The sequence below is a fragment of the Citrus sinensis genome, chromosome 2 (assembly GCF_022201045.2).
Source record: "Citrus sinensis cultivar Valencia sweet orange chromosome 2, DVS_A1.0, whole genome shotgun sequence".
Taxonomy (NCBI): domain Eukaryota; kingdom Viridiplantae; phylum Streptophyta; class Magnoliopsida; order Sapindales; family Rutaceae; genus Citrus; species Citrus sinensis.
The window spans coordinates 2889978-2909940 of NC_068557.1; the positions used below are offsets into that span (position 1 = coordinate 2889978).

Genomic DNA, 19963 nt, shown 5'->3' on the forward strand with positions numbered 1-19963 from the left:
AAAAAAATTTACAAGGTAAATTTTCAAAATTGAAATATTTAAAATCCAATTTTCATATCAAAAGAAGGGCCCGTGGGCCGGCCAGCCCAGTTCAATAAATACGAAAAACCAAACCGAACAGGCGTTTATAACACAACCTACGGAACAGGAGAGAGAGAAGCAGCAGGAGGAACAATGGCGACAGCAGGGCCGCAAGGAGGAGGCTACCATCAGCACCATCATCCAATGACTTTAGAAGAAGTGAGAACGCTCTGGATTGGTGACTTACAGTACTGGTTCGATGAGAATTACCTTAGCTCCTGCTTCGCTCACACCGGCGAGGTTTCTCTCTCTCGCTTTCATTTTATTAAAATTGGAGAGTGGGGTGTATGCGATGGCTTGTCGAAATTTTTTATCGTTAATTAGGTCAAGTCAAAGATTTTACGAGTGTCCATATTATGGATTGTGGTTGAATTTATTGTAGGTGTTTGGATTTCTCTTGTTGCCATGATTCCACTGTTGTTGATATGGCTTGCAAATGACCTAACGCATTGGAAACTGCTTTTAGGAACTATTTTATAGTGCTTTTGCTTCAAATGTAGCCCGAGTTATTTTTTAAAGCACTTGGAAGTCGGAGTAGTTCATAGGTGCTTGTTTCGAAATGCATTTGTAGTGTTTTTGCATCAGTGCTTTTACTTGATATGTGGCAAATGAGTTTAAAATGAAATGTAATGGTTGAAATTTACTTGTTTGATTAGAATTTGTGGCTCTTTATTTTGTTCTGAACTAGTCTATCCTCTGCAGGTAGTTTCAATAAAGATTATACGTAACAAGATCACTGGCCAGCCAGAGGGTTATGGGTTTGTGGAGTTTGTTTCACATGCAGCAGCAGAGAGGGTTCTGCAGACTTACAATGGGACTCCAATGCCTGGGACTGAACAAAATTTCAGGTTGAATTGGGCTTCTTTTGGGATTGGTGAGAAGCGTCCTGATGCCGGTCCTGAGCACTCGATTTTCGTAGGGGATTTAGCACCTGATGTTACTGATTATCTGTTGCAAGAGACCTTTCGATCTCAATATCCATCTGTTAGAGGTGCCAAGGTTGTGACTGATCCAAATACTGGTCGCTCCAAGGGATATGGGTTTGTCAAATTTTTGGATGAGAATGAAAGAAACCGTGCAATGACTGAAATGAATGGCGTCTTTTGCTCAACTCGGCCAATGCGTATTAGTGCAGCAACACCCAAAAAGACTACTGGGTTCCAACAACAATATGCCGCTGTAAAAGGTCATTTTTCTTTCATTACGAATGACTTATCACAGTAACAAAGTTAATCCTGCTGCACGTTTGCACGCATAATTTATGGTTGTCCAACTAGTCTAATTTTCATTTTTCAGTCAATTCTTTGATGCTTTAATTTTGATCAGCCTAAAATATGTACTTACCTGTGGATTTTTCTGCAGCCACATATCCAGTTGCAGCATACACTACCCCTGTGCAGGTGTTTCCAGCAGATAATGATATCACTAATACGACGGTAAGTCAGACGTGCTTCTGCTTCTGAATTAAGACTGGAATGATTCAATGTAGTCTGTAATTCATCTCTTTCTTTTCTATCCTTGTCTACTGCAGATTTTTGTCGGTAATTTAGATCCTAATGTCACAGAAGAAGAACTGAAGCAAACATTTTTGCACTTTGGAGAGATCGTGAATGTCAAGATTCCTATGGGCAGAGGATGTGGTTTTGTACAGTTTGCGGCTAGGTTTGTTACATCGTGTGAGACCTTGAGTCTCCTAATAATTTAGAATGTTGAATGAATTTATTTTCAAAGTTCGTTTCTTTGGGAAACTAATTAAAATGATAATAATACCTCTAACCGGACCATTTTATATTCCTTCAAAAAATTTGTTTCACGGCCTAAAAGTTTTTGGGCTTTTTTAGTTTAAAAAGCCCTTGGTTTAATTTTTGTTTTTGTCAAACAGGAGTTGAATAAATAAAAATTCTGAAAAGAGGCAGAAGATATTGTAGTCAAAATGGTCAAATAGTATATATTAGTGAAGAAGTTCGGTTCAATATATTTTTTTTTATGTCCAATAGAGTCTTATCTTTCTTACTACTACTATCTGTACAGGGCATCTGCTGAGGAAGCCATCCTGAGGATGCAGGGGACACATGATAGGTCAACAACAAGTCCGTATTTCCTGGGGCAGGAAACAGGTGTTGTTTTATTAGGGCCTCAGTTTGGTCCAACTTTGAAAGTACTTTTACCATATTCTTGCCACATATTCACTTATTCTAATTATTGTTTAGAAGCCAGAAAAATCTAGGGCGATGAGTTTTTGATTATTGACATTTTATCCAAGCAATAGAAGAGAATTAGGAGCAAACCAAAATATTTATCTACGCATGCAATTAAAATCTGCAATCCTTAATTGGCTGATGGATAATGAATTTGAAAACTTTGGTCAGCCTGATGTTGGCATCTCTATTCGTAGTCTGTTACTGTTACTTATGTTATTGGCTTTTGAGGCATCTCCATGCTGTAGTCTGTTATCTGTTACTTGCCTTGACCAATTTGGTATTGATTCTTTTAGGATGTAACTGGTAGCGTGGCAGCACAAGTAGATCCAAGTCAATGGAATGCCTACTATGGTTATGGACAAGGCTATGATGCTTATGCTTATGGGGCTGCTCAGGATCCATCATTATATGCATATGGTGCATATGCAGGCTACCCACAATATGCTCAACAGGTAAATATTTTAACTTCATGTTCTGACAGTTACCATCAATGTTTCCCATTTGGTTTGCAGTATTGGTTGGTTGCATTGGTAGTATTGTTTTATTGTTCTCCTCCTCTGAAACTGTTTCTGAACTCTAAATGCATCAGACCTTTTGTATTTTCCAAATTATTCTATGCAATGCTGTTGAATGTTGTTTTTGGTAATGTTTTCTACAGCCTCTAGACAAAAATGTTAAATGCTTGATATTTATACGATCCCCCATTTTTCTACAGCCCCAAGATTCACCAATGTAGATTTTTTGATATCAGGATTCATATCCTAGTGTTGTACATGACTTGCATATTGACACAAAGAGACATACGAGTGAATATATGTGAAAATGGATGTATAATCAATTGGATAATATACTTCTCACTTCCTCATCAGCTATTTGTTTTATCAAATCTCTGATTACTTAGGTTACAATTACAAAATTATTTGCAATGTGGTTTTAGTGTTTTTATTTTTTGGGTTCCTTAAGCAATTCACGCTTTAAAGTTTTACCTTCTTTTAAAACGGCTTGCTTAATGTTTTTTGTGTTCTAATGATAAGTGAGAAATACTCATCTCTCCCGATAGGAAGGGGTAGGAGTCATGTGGAATCCAGGTTTTCACAGTGAGGGCTTTTTTTTTTTGTTTGGGGGGGGGGGGGGGGGTGGATTTCTTATCAATAAATGATACCTTACCTGATGTCTGGGCTGTTCATTTTTAGGCTGAAGGTGTTACAGATATGGCAGCTGTGGCCAGTGCTCTCCCGACAATGGAACAAAGAGAGGAGTTGTATGATCCCTTGGCTACACCAGATGTTGATAAGTAATGTTTCTCTCCTGCTTTTTTTTTTTTTTTGGGTATATGCTGCTTACAGAGGAGTTGCAGAGGAGTTGTATGCAAGTATTTTATGCACATATGTCTAATATTTACTCATGTTTTGTAGGCTAAATGCTGCTTACCTTTCCATTCATGGAAATGCCATATTAGGCCGAACCTTATGGCTTAAAACTTCTTCACTCACTCCCCAAACTTAGGCCACCAACGAAATGTCCAAAATTCATATTGTGACATTCATCTGCTTTTCCTGAGAAGACAGATTGAGGATGTGCATCTGGTTGATATATTCTAATCACAGCTGGGCACAACATATTTAAAGTAACTGAAATATGCTCTACTTGCTTTTACTGAAGTCTACATCAGAACTCATGGGAATTTGAGCTTTGTTTTGGTGCCGGAAAATGAAGCCTATAGATTTACCAATAGACTTGAGACTTCACCAATCTGCAGGCAAGAGTAACTCAGTCACTGGAAAACTGTGTACTTTGGACAGTTCTTTATATGACATATTTGTAGATTAATGGTATCTTCAAATACAGAGAAAGAGTTCTCTATATTATTTCAATTAAGTTGCTTAAAATTAACCTATCTTAAGATAATTTTTAATATAAATATTCCACAGTTTCAATCTTTGTTTGTATATATATTTTTAAGTGTGTTCTAGCTTCGAATAAGGCTCGAATCAGATAGGACTTTTCAAGATTTTGAGAAAAGTTTTGGTTCAGCCAGAAATATTCCAAATTGAAACTGCACATATGCTTTGGCAAAATTCATATTCACATTTTGATGTGAAAGAGCTAAACAAGAAAGATTCTGAAATTAATCAAGAAACCTGATTTCTTAAGCAATTTAATAGAACTGAAACATTGAAACTCAAATGATTTAACACAACCTGTGCTGGCCTTATTATTTCAGAAAAATGAAGCCTTTATCAAGTGCTCACGATTCTCCTTTTAGCAGAAAACAGTTCAAGATCTCAAGCTTACAGATAAATAATCTCTTCACGAACTTAAAACCAGACAAAAATAAATGAATGTACTATATATCTACAGATTCAAAAGTTTACAGTTTCCATTCATTAAAAGATACATCTTACGGATAAAAAATGTCCACAGAAAAATAAATGAATGAAGTATACATCTACAGGTTCAAAAGTTTATAGTTTCCTTACAGTAAAAGACACATTTTGTTCTTTTTATTCCCGGTGGTCTTCATATAGGAAAACTGCAGTATCTCAACTCAAAACAGTTTAGTTGTCTCAGTGGAGTGAACATTCTGAAACATTTTAAAGATGGAGATATGCCAAAGGTAAGATCAATATGAACTAATGGGAAAAATAAATGATAACCTAGTGATCAGAGTTGTGTCAAAATTGTTGTGGCTGTGAAATAAGATAGTGGTTGTCTTGAGTTTTAAATCATAGATACTTGGCCAACCATGGTAGATCCTTGCTGTCTTTCAGTGCAAAAGCCACATCATCACTGCTGGCCACAAGGCAAGATGAAATTGGTTAAATTTTAATGCTCAAGATATGGCTATGATTGTATGTAAAGCGTAAAGATGAAGATATTGAAGGCAAGAGCAAATTGTCACAGCCAACCATGCAGAACAAATACTGAATAGAATAAAATGCTAGCAGAGCTTCTGATCCGAATATAATCTGGCTGGACGAGAGCTATTGCTATTCGAAAGGATCTTTGCCTTTTCAGCAACAAGGCAATAGTGAAACTCCAATGACAGGTTGTTTCATGAGAAGTGAAAGTTTTAATTTTTTGTGAACTACAAAAGTTTCAACTCACTTAACCATTGGACTTGCATACAGGCAAACATGCGCACAAGTTTGCTTTCATAATTATATACTTAGATGGGTGACTGATGCACTTGATTCTTATAACACAAAGCATAATGATCTCAAAATAGTGAGCAAAACAGTTCATGCAATTGGAGGGACAAGACCATCGAACAAAAGCAGCATAATGGGGGTGGCACTCAAGCCGAATGCTTAGCCCAGGGAACTAACCTGGGAAAATTTAGCTGCAACTTTTGTAACCTGTGCCTGGATCCTGGTTCACACAGTATAATTCTGCATTCGCCAAGCTTACAGCTGCCAGAAGTGAAACAATCCATATTAATTTAGGTTAACCCATAAACATATTAATCTGAAATATGTATTTGCCCTTTTTGTTCTCATTCTTAGCTATTTAAGAAGCATTCTTAAACAAGAACATGAATCTTTCACCTTGTTCACTTCACAGCATTCATTTATATCATCAGAATGCTCATTTAGATGAGAAATATTAAGTAGCTATGGGAAATGGATTTTCTTATTAGCTTCTATATAATTTTCAAATATAGTAATTGGAACTAATTTTCTTCTCCAATTACTTTCTCAAGCATTTTTTAACCCTAACCAAATCCCCTAAATTTATTTGAGCCCTAGGAAAAAAAAGGAAAAATGAAAAATAATGATAAAATGATAAGTTAGTCCTTGTAAATGCTATGAGCTCATTATTACATGCAGAGCAAAAACAGAGTAGTGTTTCCATAGTGTTTTCAAAATTCTAGCACTAAAATTCAGTTCCTGATGGTTTTAAGATACTCTTGTTTGTGAATTAGGCATAACGTCCATAATTATTCACCAAAGAGCATACATTATATATATATATATATATATTCCTCACAATAAAGAAGTGAACGATGGCTCACCCCACTCTTAAGAGTGCGTCCCAACTGGGAAATATTTCTCCATTGCTTGTACATAAAGATGAAACAGTCATTGCCAACTGCAGTAATTCAAAAGACAAAAAGAATCTTTCAGAAAAGACTGGCAAAACAAGTGTCTAACAAGACTTTTCAAGGACTTCTGCAAATTTAAGAAGAGCATTTAATAGAAGATATGTTCAAAAGTTGGTTTACTTTCCAGGACTACCACAGTCCTTCAGATTTTCAAGTAATACTACTAGTAATACTAACTTTTTGAAAAGGAAACTGGTAATCTTAATTCTCTGTCCAAAGTTTGCAGAATAATCTTTCATGGGAAGGAAACGGATACTGATATATTTTGTATTTGTTGGTGCTTTTGTGGCTGGCGAGATCATGGATTAAAGTAGTTCCTCACTTCAGAACTGAGCCACTATTTCCAGAGCCAAACAAAAAGACAGAGGGCAAAGGAAGTTTACCAGCCCAGAAAGAAATTTTAGGGAAGAATAAATGGTTGAGGAGTTGTATGATGTTAATGCATTGATTGATGAAATGCTTGACTCATTTGTTACAGAGAAGATCGAGTGGTGCTATAAAAGCTAACCTTTTCAAAGTTGGTTTCACCCATCCCTGTTTTGTAGAGTTCATACACCATGGCTGTCAAGAAAATTTTGCTCAGTTTGGAACAACTTTTCATAACCTGCAAAAGAGAAAAGAAGGAAATGATTTCAAGAAAAGACCAGAAAATATGTGTATTCTTATCTCTTCTTTCAGACTTGCCCTATCTCAACAAGTAAATTGAAAACAGCAAGTGACTCAATATAGTGATTAAGTTCCAAATACCATTCATGTGTGAATATGAAAGAATAAAAGGAGAAACAAAATGGGAAGAAAACCATGCTATCTGGGGTAGTAACTCATTGGTCATCAGTCGCGATAGTTTCAGTTCTTGCAGGGTAGCCCCTTTGTGTCAAGGTACAATATAAATTTAATGGCCTTTATTCCCGTAGTTTATTGAGTGTGATCCAGAAAGATTGCCAGTAAAATTGACTTCTGATACTGATTTTAATAATCAGGCAGCTAATATTCAGCAATTATAGAGTTTCATGTTGTAGGTCTTGAAACATGGCAGAAATTTTGTCAGCTAATGTTTATTCCATAACCTATCTTTACTGGATAAACTATGCCCTTCTGCATTTTATATACACAGATCCCATGTGATACATTATATGAACTTCACCATTATCAATTCACATAAAATTGATATTTACCAACCATATTTCATTTCTCTGTTCAAAGAAAATGAATGTAACTTTCAGAAAGACATAAATCAGGTTATGCTCTAGTCCAAGTAAATGGCCAGCTTTTAGCTTACTTGAATGTGAGGTGCCTGAAACATTTCCTGGATGGCTGCTTCAACATCTGCCATTCCAACGAGGCTTTTTCCTGAAAATGGTCATGTGCATCAGGGCAGCCACTATAGGAAGGCATGATTTCACAATAAAATAAAAGTTTAACTTGTAAGCCAATGTTAATAATAAGGCATTACTCTACTATTTCTACACGTGAATTGAAAAAATCCATAGAGCCAACGTTCATTTACCTACAGAAGCAGAATTCTTATTTGAGGTTTGCTTCTTAATGCGATAATCTGCAATTTCCGCTGCACGCCTGCAAATCTCCAAAGCACGACGTGCATCTCCTGAAATGGCTGCAACCTGAAATGAACCATGTTCAAAGCCAATTGAGAATAAAGTTCATATCCGGGAAAGATTGCATACTTCCTGCAAACATTTTAGCGAATAAAAATGGTGGAGACAAATGAGAGTTTCAAGACAAAACCAAATCACAAGGGCTAACCTTTCTTGAAGCAAATTCGATAGCTTGCTTTTCAAATGCTTCAATTCCTTTAAGGCGACTTGAAATAATTTCTTGAAGCTGCTGATGATTATAGGGACCAAAGCAAAGCCTCTGGACACCCATGCGGCTTGAAATACGAGGAAGCAACTTCTCTGGCAAATCCATGGTATTTGCTATACCTGAAATCCATTGTTTTGTTTATATTTTGTCAAAGAAGGAAAATATTTCCTCCAAAAGCAGCTTTGTTATTGTTGGGAAACACATTATCAAAAGTGAAGGAAATAAAATGATACCTATCACAATCAATTTGGAATTTGGCTTAGTTGGCCAATCGAGAATGTTATATAGAACCTGAAAATAAAAAAGGGTCATTTGTATGGAGTTTCCAGTATCATAGATCTTTTTATGATATATAATGAGATTTTCAAGTGACAAAATGCACAGTTTACCGATTGATTTCTGGTTACAAGGAGATCAAGTTCATCAATGAGAAGAATACAAGGACGGTCATCTTCTTTTCCAATTTTCTTTCCATCCAAAAATCGCTCATTTAGTGAATGGAGAGCCTTCTTCCAGCTGACCCTGTGTCCACTTAATGCTTCATATATAACCTGCAAAAGCATAGAAGATAAATACTACAGAGGACAACCAAAGGATGCAGTTCAATTAGTGAATTGTACAAATCCCAAACTATTTTACCCTATAAATGTTCTCTGGTGATGCTAACTTTAGACCATTGACCTCCACAAAACAGTATGGTCTTATACTTCCAGATTCAACTTCAGACCTCAGGCTCCTCATTACAGCAAGAACACTCATTGTCTGAAATTTCACATTAAAAACATATAAAACTCATATAAGCTCCTCACACGAAAAATAAATAAAACTCATATAATCTCCAATGGAACTGAACAAGATTACATCAAATAGATTTTACCTTGCCAGTTCCAGGAACACCGTGAATATACAGGCATCGGCCCAGACATTGATCATCACAGGTAGCACCCTTTATAAATGCTGTTATATCCTCCATTTCTCTATAAAATAGCACATATGGCATCACAAAATTGCAAGGCTAATAAATAAAAGAAGAGGATCAACTATCACATACTTGTTTCTACAAGGTAGAAATTTGGGCAATGTTGCCAACAAAAGTGTTGCTTTCGCTCTTTCTAGTTCAGTCTGCTTATGGCATCTCACATGCTCTGGGATTCTCTTTCTCCCTATCTTTTGAAGTCCAAAGAATCGCCCCCTTTGAGAGTTCTGCATTTTACAGGTAGGTGATTATTTTAATGATTTCTAAAACCACCAATCATAAGGTCACAGTATGCAACAATAATAAATGTCCGTACGGCTGCCAACTCATGAGCTGGGGATGGTCCAGTATGTAAATGCTTTCCATCTTCATCTTCAAATTCCATGTCTTCATCTGTATCGGAGTCGGCGGCCTTGCTGGATTTCCAGTCTTCATCACTGTCAGCATCTTCAACTTCCTACCAAATGAGAACGTCCACTCGTAAATCCAACAGAACAACCACATTTGCATGATTCAGAATCCCTAATTAATGCTTCTAATTTCAAAATGTTTACCTCTTCTTTATCAATATCAGCTATACGCTTGAAACTATGCCAATGTATGTCATACTCATATTCACATAAGAAAATATCATCCCCTTGATCATTGGCCTTGACAAAATCTTTTGGACTCATGACAGAGCAATGCCTGATGATGGATTCCATCTGCAGTGATTTAAAGTTACAAGCTTTAATATGAAAATCCTTGCTTTTCTTGAATAAGGATCCTGAGTTCAAAGTAACTAAAATTAAACAGGACAAAGTCATAAGCATAAGTTCAGAGTTGAAGGTTATATGAGGACTGAATTAATACACCAACCAATCAAATACATTTGATTCCTCATCAAGAATCAGCCTATCCTTAATTCATATAATTTTCCCAAGTTTGAAATGTTCCATTTTCTTCTAGTTCGTATTGACTAAATATCAATTGCCACTCACTGTGACTGATTGTGTCTCAATTTCCTTTTCCATCTGTACTCAACACCTTATAGTGGAAGGAAACTACTGATGTCAAGTATCACAATGATATCATCTGTTACAACAGTCTATGAACCATAAATCAGAAATTAGATAACATCCAACACCTCAATATTAGCGAAATCGTTTGTTCGATAAAGCTCCCTCCTTAAATTATGCGGTTGTCTTCCAGCAGCAGTCTCTTCAGGGATCATATACCAGAACACGCGACACCAATAGTTCCCATCCACCTCTTTCCACATACTGCAATCCATCAGCAAAATAAAAATCCACAATCAAACCAAATCATAACTACCACAGCAATGAAATTATAAAAAGAGACCAAACCTTTGAATGTTAGCAGCCCACAAATCACTCGAAAGAAGCTTCTCCCTCATTGTCCTCACCCTCTTCTTCCCCTCTGGAGGCTTAGGCAACTCAATCTTCTTCCCCAATTTCCTCGCCTCGCAAAATTCACAAACCCATTCACCTTCAGGAACCTCCTTCAACGGCGGCTTCAAGCACTTCAAATGAAACCCACCTAAGCAATCATCACACTCAAGCATAACACTCCTCCCTGCTCTAAAACAAATCCTACACTCCTCCACCTCAGGATCCTCTTCATCCGAGCTTGCATCCTCTCTCCTCTTCACATACACATCATCTCCCACCTCAAATTCACCATCATCATACACCACTTTCTTATAATAAACCCTCCTCTTCTTCAAATTCTCAACTTTGCAACTCCGCGTTTTCACCTTAGACCTTGTCACCACAGCATCACCACTCCTCTCTTCGCTATAGTCCTTCCTTTTTCTCTTCTTCCCCTCCGATAATTCAGGTGACATCGGAGAAATCACCAACTCCTCCGAATGCAACCCAACTTTAGGCTTCCTTTGCGGGGTCTTATTGCTCAAAATTTCACCATTTCCTGCAAGATTTGGCCTTTTGGATGAATCCTTAATGGGTTTTTCAGTTGAACAAAAGGGTTTCTCTGGGCTGGCGAGATCTTTCGCAAGTGAGCTGCGACGCGCCGATCGGCGAAGAGTGGTGGGTGCATTTGAAGTTTGTGGGGTTTTGGGTGTCAGAGAAATTAGAGAAGGCAATTGGTGGAGATTGGATTGCTTTCTTGGAGACTGATAAGATCTCTTCGGCGTGCTCTCTGCCATGGATCGGATCCAATCTGATTGAACGGGCGGTGAAAGAGAAATGGGGACTAGATTAGGGTTTCAATGAGGGTTTGTTTATTGGAGGGGGAACAAAATTGGCGCCAAAATGTTCCCTCACTTTTCCTCTTTGAACGTTGCGGCTTTAAGGCATACACAGGGCCCATAGCCATTGGCCATAATTTTAGAAACGTTTTTACAAACCATTTTTATTATATTTTTGTTTTGTTTTTCTCTTAGAAAAATTATCTCTACACAATTTTTATTTTTTCATATGTACATCTTACATCTAATCAACTTAAAATTTTCACATATTTTTTGCACTACCTTTATTTCTAAACTTATATCAATTAATTACTTTGACAATTAAACTAACTAGTTTACCCCTAAATAAATTAAAAGACTATTTTATTCAACAAAATTTTGAAAAATAAAAAAAAATAATTATGAAAATACCCTTAAATTCAATAAAGTAAATAAATCTCAAAATCCAAGATGATAATTTTTAAATGAAATTATAATTATATAAAATTAACACGTTGTAGTTCTTTTTTAATTTTTGTAATTAAATTAAGTATAGGGAAGTTTATAAAAATTATCATGAAGAGAAAAGCTCCCTTTAATTATTGTAAACTTTCTGATAATTAATATTAAAAAACGTTCCTATACAAATTAAATGAAATTATAATTACAAAAAAATAACAAGATAATTTCATTATAAAAAAAATTAACATGTTGGATTCGAGATTTATTTATTTTACTAAATCCAAGGGCATTCTTGTAATTATAATTTTTATTTTCAAAATTTCATAGAAGAAAATAGTTTTTTAATTCATTGAGGGATAAAATGGTTATTTTTAGTGTCAAAGTGATTTATTGATACAAAACTTTAAAATAAAAGTGGTGTAAAAAACATGTCACAATTTTGAAGTGGTTAGATGTATATATGATACAACAAAAATAATATGGAGATAATTTCCTTTCTCCTTATTATCTTTAACATACAAATTATTAGATTTTACATTAAATGATAGGTCATAACATCTAGTATTTTAAGGGTATCATATCTTAAAACCTGAGTATATTTAAGTGACCCTCAGATTTTACTGACGTTGTTAATTTTCTTACTATTTAATGGTATTTAAGCTATTAGATAAGATTTTTAAGGGTATCATAATCAGAACCTAAACAATAATATTTTTTCACTTATCACGTGAATCTGCATGTATTTTTATAATATTGAATGTAAAACTTATAAAAGCCAATAAAAAATATGCATTAGTAGCCCAATTATAAAAAAATATATTTTGAATATTCTTAATAACTACTAATATATCAGGGTGAGATTAAGTTTGGAGAAACTTTTGGGCTCATTTATATTATTTTCCAAATAGTGATGGGGGATTTTTAATTACATATATTTCAATATTTAAAAATTATTTTTTTAAAACAAGAATATCCTAATACTTATACGACTCAAATGGTCGTCACTCAGGATATAAAAAATGATAATTCTTGCAACTATAGCTTGAAAATTAATTAAGTAAAATTATGTATATTCTAATATATAGAATATATTAAGAATCTTAGGTTAGAAAAGAAAAAAAAAAGAATTTAAAATGCATTTGAATTTGAATTCAAAAATGAAAAAAAAAATCTTAGTTTATTATCTAATTAAGAGTAGGATATTTTGTTGTTGGTCAATATAGAATTGATTAAAAAAAATATCGAATTCACTAATGCATATCATTGCTAGATTCTAATAATTCTTGTATAATTAATTGTTTTAGTACTCAATATCATCGCTAAACTCTACAGTTGTTTGATCAAAAATATATTTTATCTTCACTCTTTTTTCAAAACTAGTATTTAAAAATTAAAGTTACCAAACAACATCTACTTTCTATTTCAGAACAATAGCAGTTGTAGCTTAAATAAGCCAGAGCACCATAGTCTCAAAAACAAAGCCTAACTAAACATACTTGCCAAACAATACTAAACAACATGTCTTGCCAAACAATACGAAAAAGCCATGCACAATACAACTCAGGAGCCACGCACATGGCCATGCAAATCTTGCTAGCTTCTCATCACGAGTCATATTGCAACTTTTCTTGGTCTTTTCAAACCAAGAATGACGAGGAGCATTCCAAGATAGTCATAGTTGTAAACTAACTCAAAGAGTTGCAGCTTGTAATTGTTCCATGGAGGGAACCTGAACCAAATTTCAGAGAGATAGCTTCTTCTTACCACTGGCTTGTGGTGGCTAAATGCATCAAATGAGAACTTTCCATGGTAACTTCCAATCCCACTCTCTCCAATCCCTCCGAATGGCAAAGTATCAGCTACAAACTGCATTCCATTTACAAAACAATTTAAACAAATAAGAGAAGTAGTAGATCTGATTAAGTGAAAGTATTTTGGTAACCGTTCATAAAAAAACACTTTCAAATTAAAGTAAAACATGTTCTAGTGTTTATTTTACAGGGAAACATGTGGTGTAACTGTGGTATCGTGCCACAGTTGCATCCAACCATTAGATGTCAGTGGACCTCACTAATTCAAGTGCATCAAACGACTAGATGCAACTGTGGCACAGTACCACAGTTGCACCGTATCCTGATCCCTATTTTACGTATTAAAAATTTATTAGACATAAACAGTAAAAACGAATGCCAAGAGCCCTTTATTTTATATTATATTTTGTAATATCTTATTAAAGTAACCGAAAAATATCTCTTACAAAAGTATTCAAAATTCTATTTAGAAAAGTATATGATACAAATATTCAAGAGTAGGGTGAAGATACAGCTGGACATAAAAGAACGCTTGCCCTATTCCCAATTCCCAAAAAAAAAAAAAAGAGTTAAATTATTATTTTAACTATTCCTTCTCCAATATTCGAACTCAAAGTGGTTATATATATACTATATATTTATATTTTGAACCTATGAAACATAATTTTTTTTCTATGTTTTTACATAAAGTTTTAAACTTTGGACACTTTGCCCCGGATTTATGAACAAGTTTAGATGTTAGCCAAGTTTTTCTCAATAATTTTTAGAGTTACGGATAACTTACTTGAATGACTGCATCGTTGAATACAATGCTCCCAGATGATGTTTCGGATACCATTCTCCTTTGAAGTCTTTCATTTTTGGTGAAGGCATATATCACAAGAGGTTTAGGCCTTGAATTAATAAAATCTATACTGTCTTCAATCCTCTTCAACTGTTAAGGCACATAAACGTTGTGTAATGCAATTTTAACAATACTGAAAAGAAAAATGATTGGAGAACTAAACCCTCACAAAAAGAAAATAAAATTAAACTCGCTCCAAACAATGTCGTTTTAGATGTGTTTTTATCATACTTCTATCAGAGTTTAGTTTCCCTATCAGTGCTCAAGTTGAAAACCATAAATTAATTTGTTGAAATGATAGAATTTTATTATGATAGTTTCAACAAATTAAATATACCATTTTCATTCTCATGTTTCGAAACTCATTAAAACCCCATTACTGTTAAAAAAATTAATTTTAGTTTTTTGTGTTCTTTATTATTTCATTCCTATGTGATAATATATTTATTTAATCATTAAAAAAATTTCTTAGAATTAAATAGTAAAAGGCACAGCCCAAAAAAAAAAAAAGTTAGATGCTAACCATACTTTTAGTAGCAAAGGTGTTTGAATTTAAAACATGAAGGAAAAAATATATGTTTGTTTACAATAATATTAGGGATTTTAATAATTAGGTTTCAATAAGAGTCCCAATGCAATGAATGGTGGATTTCATAAATAATAAAATTATTTAACCTCCATCTAATGGATGACTACAATATTAGTTAGGACTCAAATTAAAACTTAAACATTAGAATGCCTAACATTACTCGTTTGTTGACAATCATTTAAAAGATATGTTTAATTAGATTGTTAATTGTTAATTTTTTTAAAAGGTAAAATATGAAAAGAATAATAATACTTGGCTGATATGGTAGCTAATATGATAGTGCCACATCAGCTGCCACGTCAGTGAGTGTACAAACTTAGTATAAGAAATATAATTAGAATTCTCTCTTAATATAATCATGTATTAAGTAAATAATTTAATTACTAATCAGTAGTTGATAAAAAAAATTATCCATATATTATTATTAAAAGACACATGATAAAAAAACTTTAAAAACTTAATAGAATTTAAATTAAGAGAATATCCTATGCCTAAGAAAGAAGTATATATGGCATACTACTCTTTTAAAAATAATATAGTTACTTTGATCACCAATAGTTATAGGAAAAACAAAACATAATAAATATGCGAAAGTAAAACATATATAAATAACAAAAAGGCGCAAGTCAAATAATTCTCACAGTAATTATTGGAAGCAAGGGACCAAAGATTTCTTCTGTCATAATTGCAGCTTGAAGAGGAGGATCCACCAAGACTGTTGGTTCAATAAATCTGCCAGTAAGGTTAATATCAAGGGTAATTTTATTCATTTCCTTGGTAAAAAATAAGATTGGTAATCAAACAAATAGCAATATTTAAAAAAAAATTCCAATTAATTAAACTTGATTATTATAAAGTTTTCAAGTTCAAATTCGCATTTAATGTGTAGACATTTGTATTGAATGAAGAATGACTTGCAATTTATTAGCTTCTGTAATCTCTAACTAGACTCTATATTGACCATTATTGACTCTGCATTTACACCATCTTCAGTCCTCACCAACTCTTTTTTTTTTTGAAAAACAACTCCAATGAATAATAACTTGATAAGGAAACGAAAATGGAGCAATTTCACTTACAAATTGGCTTCATCCACTGAGCCACCATAGACAATAGAATCCTTGACCATAGGATCATTTAGAAGATTCTTCAATCTTGAAAAATGATGCTTATTAATTATGCGAGCAATGCTGTTTGATTTCCTCGGATTTTCACCCAACATTTTCTTGATATGGACCTTCAATAATTCAACCTAAGAATAGGGACATTCTTTTTTTATTCTTAATAAATATTATAATGGGCACACATATATTTAAGAAAATATTATAATTAATTGGAAATTCAAAAATATAACATTAAAGAAAGAATTAAGTTTTGATAAATTCGTACCAAAGTGGAAGTAAATTTTTCTTCCACCAGAAGATAGTCAATTGCTATGCATGCTTGACCCGCACAGGGCCCATATTTTGATACAATAATTCGCTTTACCGCCGCCTTGATAAAAAAGTTAAAAATCTCTATAAATTAATAATCTCAGGAACGATTTAATTTTTCTAATTTATAGAATATTTAATAATCAAGATTCTAATATATAAATTGAAATAAGAAATATACAAAATAAATACCTCCTTATCCCAAGAAGATGTAAGGGAGTCAATAATTGCTGGGCATTTGCCACCCAACTCTAGAGTAATTGGAGTTAGATGCTTCACTGCTGCTGACATTACCATTCTCCCCACTCTTGTACTACCTAACAATTTTTTTTTTCCAAGTTGCAATCAAGAAAATAAAAAATAAAAAAGGATTAATTTAATATGGTATGAACAATAAACAAAATTTGTATGAATATCACTAATGAATTAAAGCCAGCTTCAAAATAGAAGGTATTGATAGCTAGCAAATATCACTGAGACATATGATGAAGGTATGGATAGCTGCATTCTACCTGTATAAAATTAGTCTGCAAGTATTGCAGCCTAGATGGCTAAATTTGCACTTGAAGAGATAATTCAGTTAGTTTGACTTCTCAAAACTTTCAAGGGAATTAATTTAATTTACAATGTGATTGGATGAAATGCATGGTAATTTAAGGGAAAAAAAAAAACAAGTAACTAAGACTTAATCAAGGTGAAAAATCATAATCTACAATCTTGGAGTTACTTTTTAGTGAATAAAAATTAATATGGTGGGTTTACCATAAAAGATGTAAAAACTAAGAAATTACAGCAAAAAAAAAAGTTAAAAGATAACCCTTCTTTCAAAAAAAAGTTGATATTCTTTGAAAATCAATTGTTGATTAAAAAATAAACACTAATGACTAAACCATTCAATTCAATCCTTCCATAGATTTTAAAATAGTCGTCCACCAGCATAAGACTAGCAATCCCCAATGAATTTTTTTTTTATTTTTTTTTATTTTTTAATTATAATTTATGAGATCACACTAATTAATTTGTTGCATTAATTACCAAAGGACACAACTTAATGAAAAATAGCTCACATAAACACAATTACTCCTGTGGGCCAATTTTCTGGCTCCATCCAGTTTGGTGGGAGATATGCATAAATGGCTGCATTGATGCAATTAAATACCTGTGAAGAAGATCTTATCCCATTTTTGCTGCAAAAGATGTTCACCAACAGCAGGGCCACCCTCAATAACTTTGATAGCTTTGCTGTCAATGTAAGTGGGAAGGGCATTCGCTAGCAAGGAAGAAGAAGCAGAAGCCAATTCTGAAGGTTTCAGAACCACTGTGTTTCCTGCTGCTATTGCTCCTATCAGTGGTTCCAAGGACAGCCCTATTCATTTTGTTAATTTGCAACAATATCATTAAACAATTACCTCGTGTTTTAAAAAATAAAAAAAAACTACTGTTGATTTTTTGCTGATTTATGAGCATAAGCTATTTTTTTTTTAACTCACCAATGGGAAAAATTCCAAGATGAGATTATGAGGACAAGACCAAGAGGCTCTGGAACAATTTCTGCATATGAGAGGACTGCAACTGCTGGCAATTTCGCCTATTATATGAATTAATCAACCATGTGAAAGAAAGTTTTTACATTTTGTATGATTTAGGCTTTTTTTTTGCCTAAAACATATATCGACTTGAGAAGAAAGATTTTTTTGCTTGAACAGAAATTAATTATGTACCTTTTTGCTTGACATCCATTCTTTCAAATTTTGCAGAGCAAAATTAATAGATTTCTGTAAGACTCCTATCTGTAGAAGAACGCCAATAGTAATAATAATAATAATAATAATAATAATAACAAACAAATATGTGAAATATATTCTTCTATGAACCTGATTGAGTGATTTTTAAGTAAATTTATTTAACAGATTAAAAAATTAATTGACATTTTGCTTATAACTCTAGTATGCCATTTTAGAATACTAAGTACAATAACATTGTTTGGCGCACTACCCTCCAAATTGAATGATTTGGAGGGTAGCAGTTCGAACCCCCACAAACGTATTGTGAGGGATAATTCATTTCTTAATTATAATGAATAATTAAGTAAATGTAATTTTCTCCTTTATCAAGTATGAGTGGAGTAGACATCTCTCGAATATTAATAAAAGTTAAAAATATGGGTAGAGTTCTATATGAATTGATGTAAACAAATCTTAATAATAGTTTGATTTATAAATATTAGGTTATAAATTTATGTAATATAAGCTGTAGTTTGGGTAATAATATCATGTAATAAAAAAAATTATTGTTTGGGATCGATGAGAAAGAAACATTCCAATTGCCTTTTTTGGGAAAGCAAATGATAAGTGGGGGTGTGTGTGTTTGTCCAAATATAGTTTTAGGTGCTTTTAGAGAACAAAAACCAATAGTAAATTAATTAATTACCTCATCTCTAAAAGCCTCAACATGATGCTTTCCCAAATCTTGATTAAGAGCTCTATAGATATCTCTTTCTTTCTCCTTCAAAAAAGCCTTTAATCTTTGAAGCTGAAGCTTTCTCCATGAAGCTTCTTTCGTTTTCCCACTTCTGTAATATTCTCTCATATCTTGAAGATCCCTCTCCAAATTCATTCTCTCTCACAATTTTTTTTTTCTTTTTGCACTTTAATTTTTATTGCTTTCTCTTCAACAAAAGTTCTGAATATATAGTGTTTTTTATTCAACTACTAGCCTTAACACTGTTCCATTAAAGCTGCCTCTTGATCAATCAAATTTTTATGATATGTGACCTTTCAAACAAATTTACTCAAATTTTTTATGATGTGTGTGGGTATGATGGCGTTGCATGGTCCACGAGTGATTCAAAAGAATTAATTGCAGCAAGATTTAGTTGAAGATATAAAAGTTAATAAATAAAATAGTCAAGAAGTCAGAGATGCCCAACGCTCGCCCTGCACCTCACAGTAAAGATGTCCAATGGGCAGACGGCATATGGCACGATATGGATACGGCACGTGTTTGTATAGTATGGTTTGGTAGATATATTTTAGTAGGGCACACAGCATGGCACATATGTAAGTTGGACTGGACTAAAAATTTTAGGCACGTAAATTTTAAAAGTATGTAAAATTAAAGATAGGTTAAAGCACGACATATAAAAAGACTTGTAATAAATACGTTTCATTAGAGGGTTAACATGCTGTCCGTGAGTCATAATAGTGTGTGGGACAAATATATTAAAGTAAGATTTTTAATAAAAGTAAAATTAAAATTTTATAATTTTACAAATAACTTGAATTTAAATATTTAAATATAGTTTATTAACTTAAGTTTTTTAATCCGTTTAATTCTTAATTTACGAAAATACTCTAATTATTTTATGTTTATAATTTATTAAATAAATAGATGATATAATGATTTTAATAAAAAAAATATAAATATTGTGATTTTATAAATGTATGCAC

At 33.3% G+C, this 19963-nt stretch overlaps 3 protein-coding genes and 1 non-coding gene across 4 annotated transcripts; 1 reads left to right on the forward strand and 3 right to left on the reverse strand.

Annotated features, from left to right (window-relative positions):
* Positions 1-119: 119 nt before the first annotated feature.
* LOC102623992 (polyadenylate-binding protein RBP47B') lies at positions 120-4219 on the forward strand. The gene is given in 9 exon segments (XM_052435328.1): positions 120-321; positions 784-1267; positions 1444-1517; positions 1613-1743; positions 2113-2146; positions 2148-2198; positions 2576-2734; positions 3476-3576; positions 3698-4219. Coding segments are annotated over 9 exon segments (1272 nt in total). The 5' UTR covers positions 120-174; the 3' UTR covers positions 3789-4219.
* Positions 4220-4613: 394 nt separating this feature from the next.
* Positions 4614-11514, reverse strand: LOC102617445 (origin of replication complex subunit 1B-like). Its single transcript, XM_006470692.4, has 16 exons — positions 10534-11514; positions 10314-10449; positions 9742-9891; positions 9504-9644; positions 9263-9414; positions 9089-9188; positions 8851-8973; positions 8601-8762; positions 8445-8502; positions 8152-8330; positions 7895-8009; positions 7667-7737; positions 6896-6991; positions 6298-6374; positions 5612-5695; positions 4614-5072 (listed from the first exon to the last, which is right to left on the reverse strand). The coding sequence occupies exons 1-16, from the start codon at positions 11352-11354 to the stop codon at positions 5009-5011; spliced, it is 2529 nt and encodes an 842-aa protein (XP_006470755.2). The 5' UTR covers positions 11355-11514; the 3' UTR covers positions 4614-5008.
* LOC112497370 (small nucleolar RNA snoR28) lies at positions 9754-9831 on the reverse strand. Its single transcript, XR_003064168.1, has one exon. It is a non-coding gene; the product is annotated as a small nucleolar RNA snoR28 (small nucleolar RNA).
* A 1705-nt stretch (positions 11515-13219) lies between the features above and the next one.
* Positions 13220-19249, reverse strand: LOC102624275 (aldehyde dehydrogenase family 3 member F1). Its single transcript, XM_052432938.1, has 10 exons — positions 18945-19249; positions 18236-18304; positions 18011-18102; positions 17674-17885; positions 16707-16831; positions 16471-16575; positions 16161-16333; positions 15723-15813; positions 14433-14582; positions 13220-13703 (listed from the first exon to the last, which is right to left on the reverse strand). Exons 1-10 carry the CDS (start codon positions 19128-19130, stop codon positions 13449-13451), a joined length of 1458 nt encoding a protein of 485 aa, XP_052288898.1. The 5' UTR covers positions 19131-19249; the 3' UTR covers positions 13220-13448.
* Positions 19250-19963: the final 714 nt, after the last annotated feature.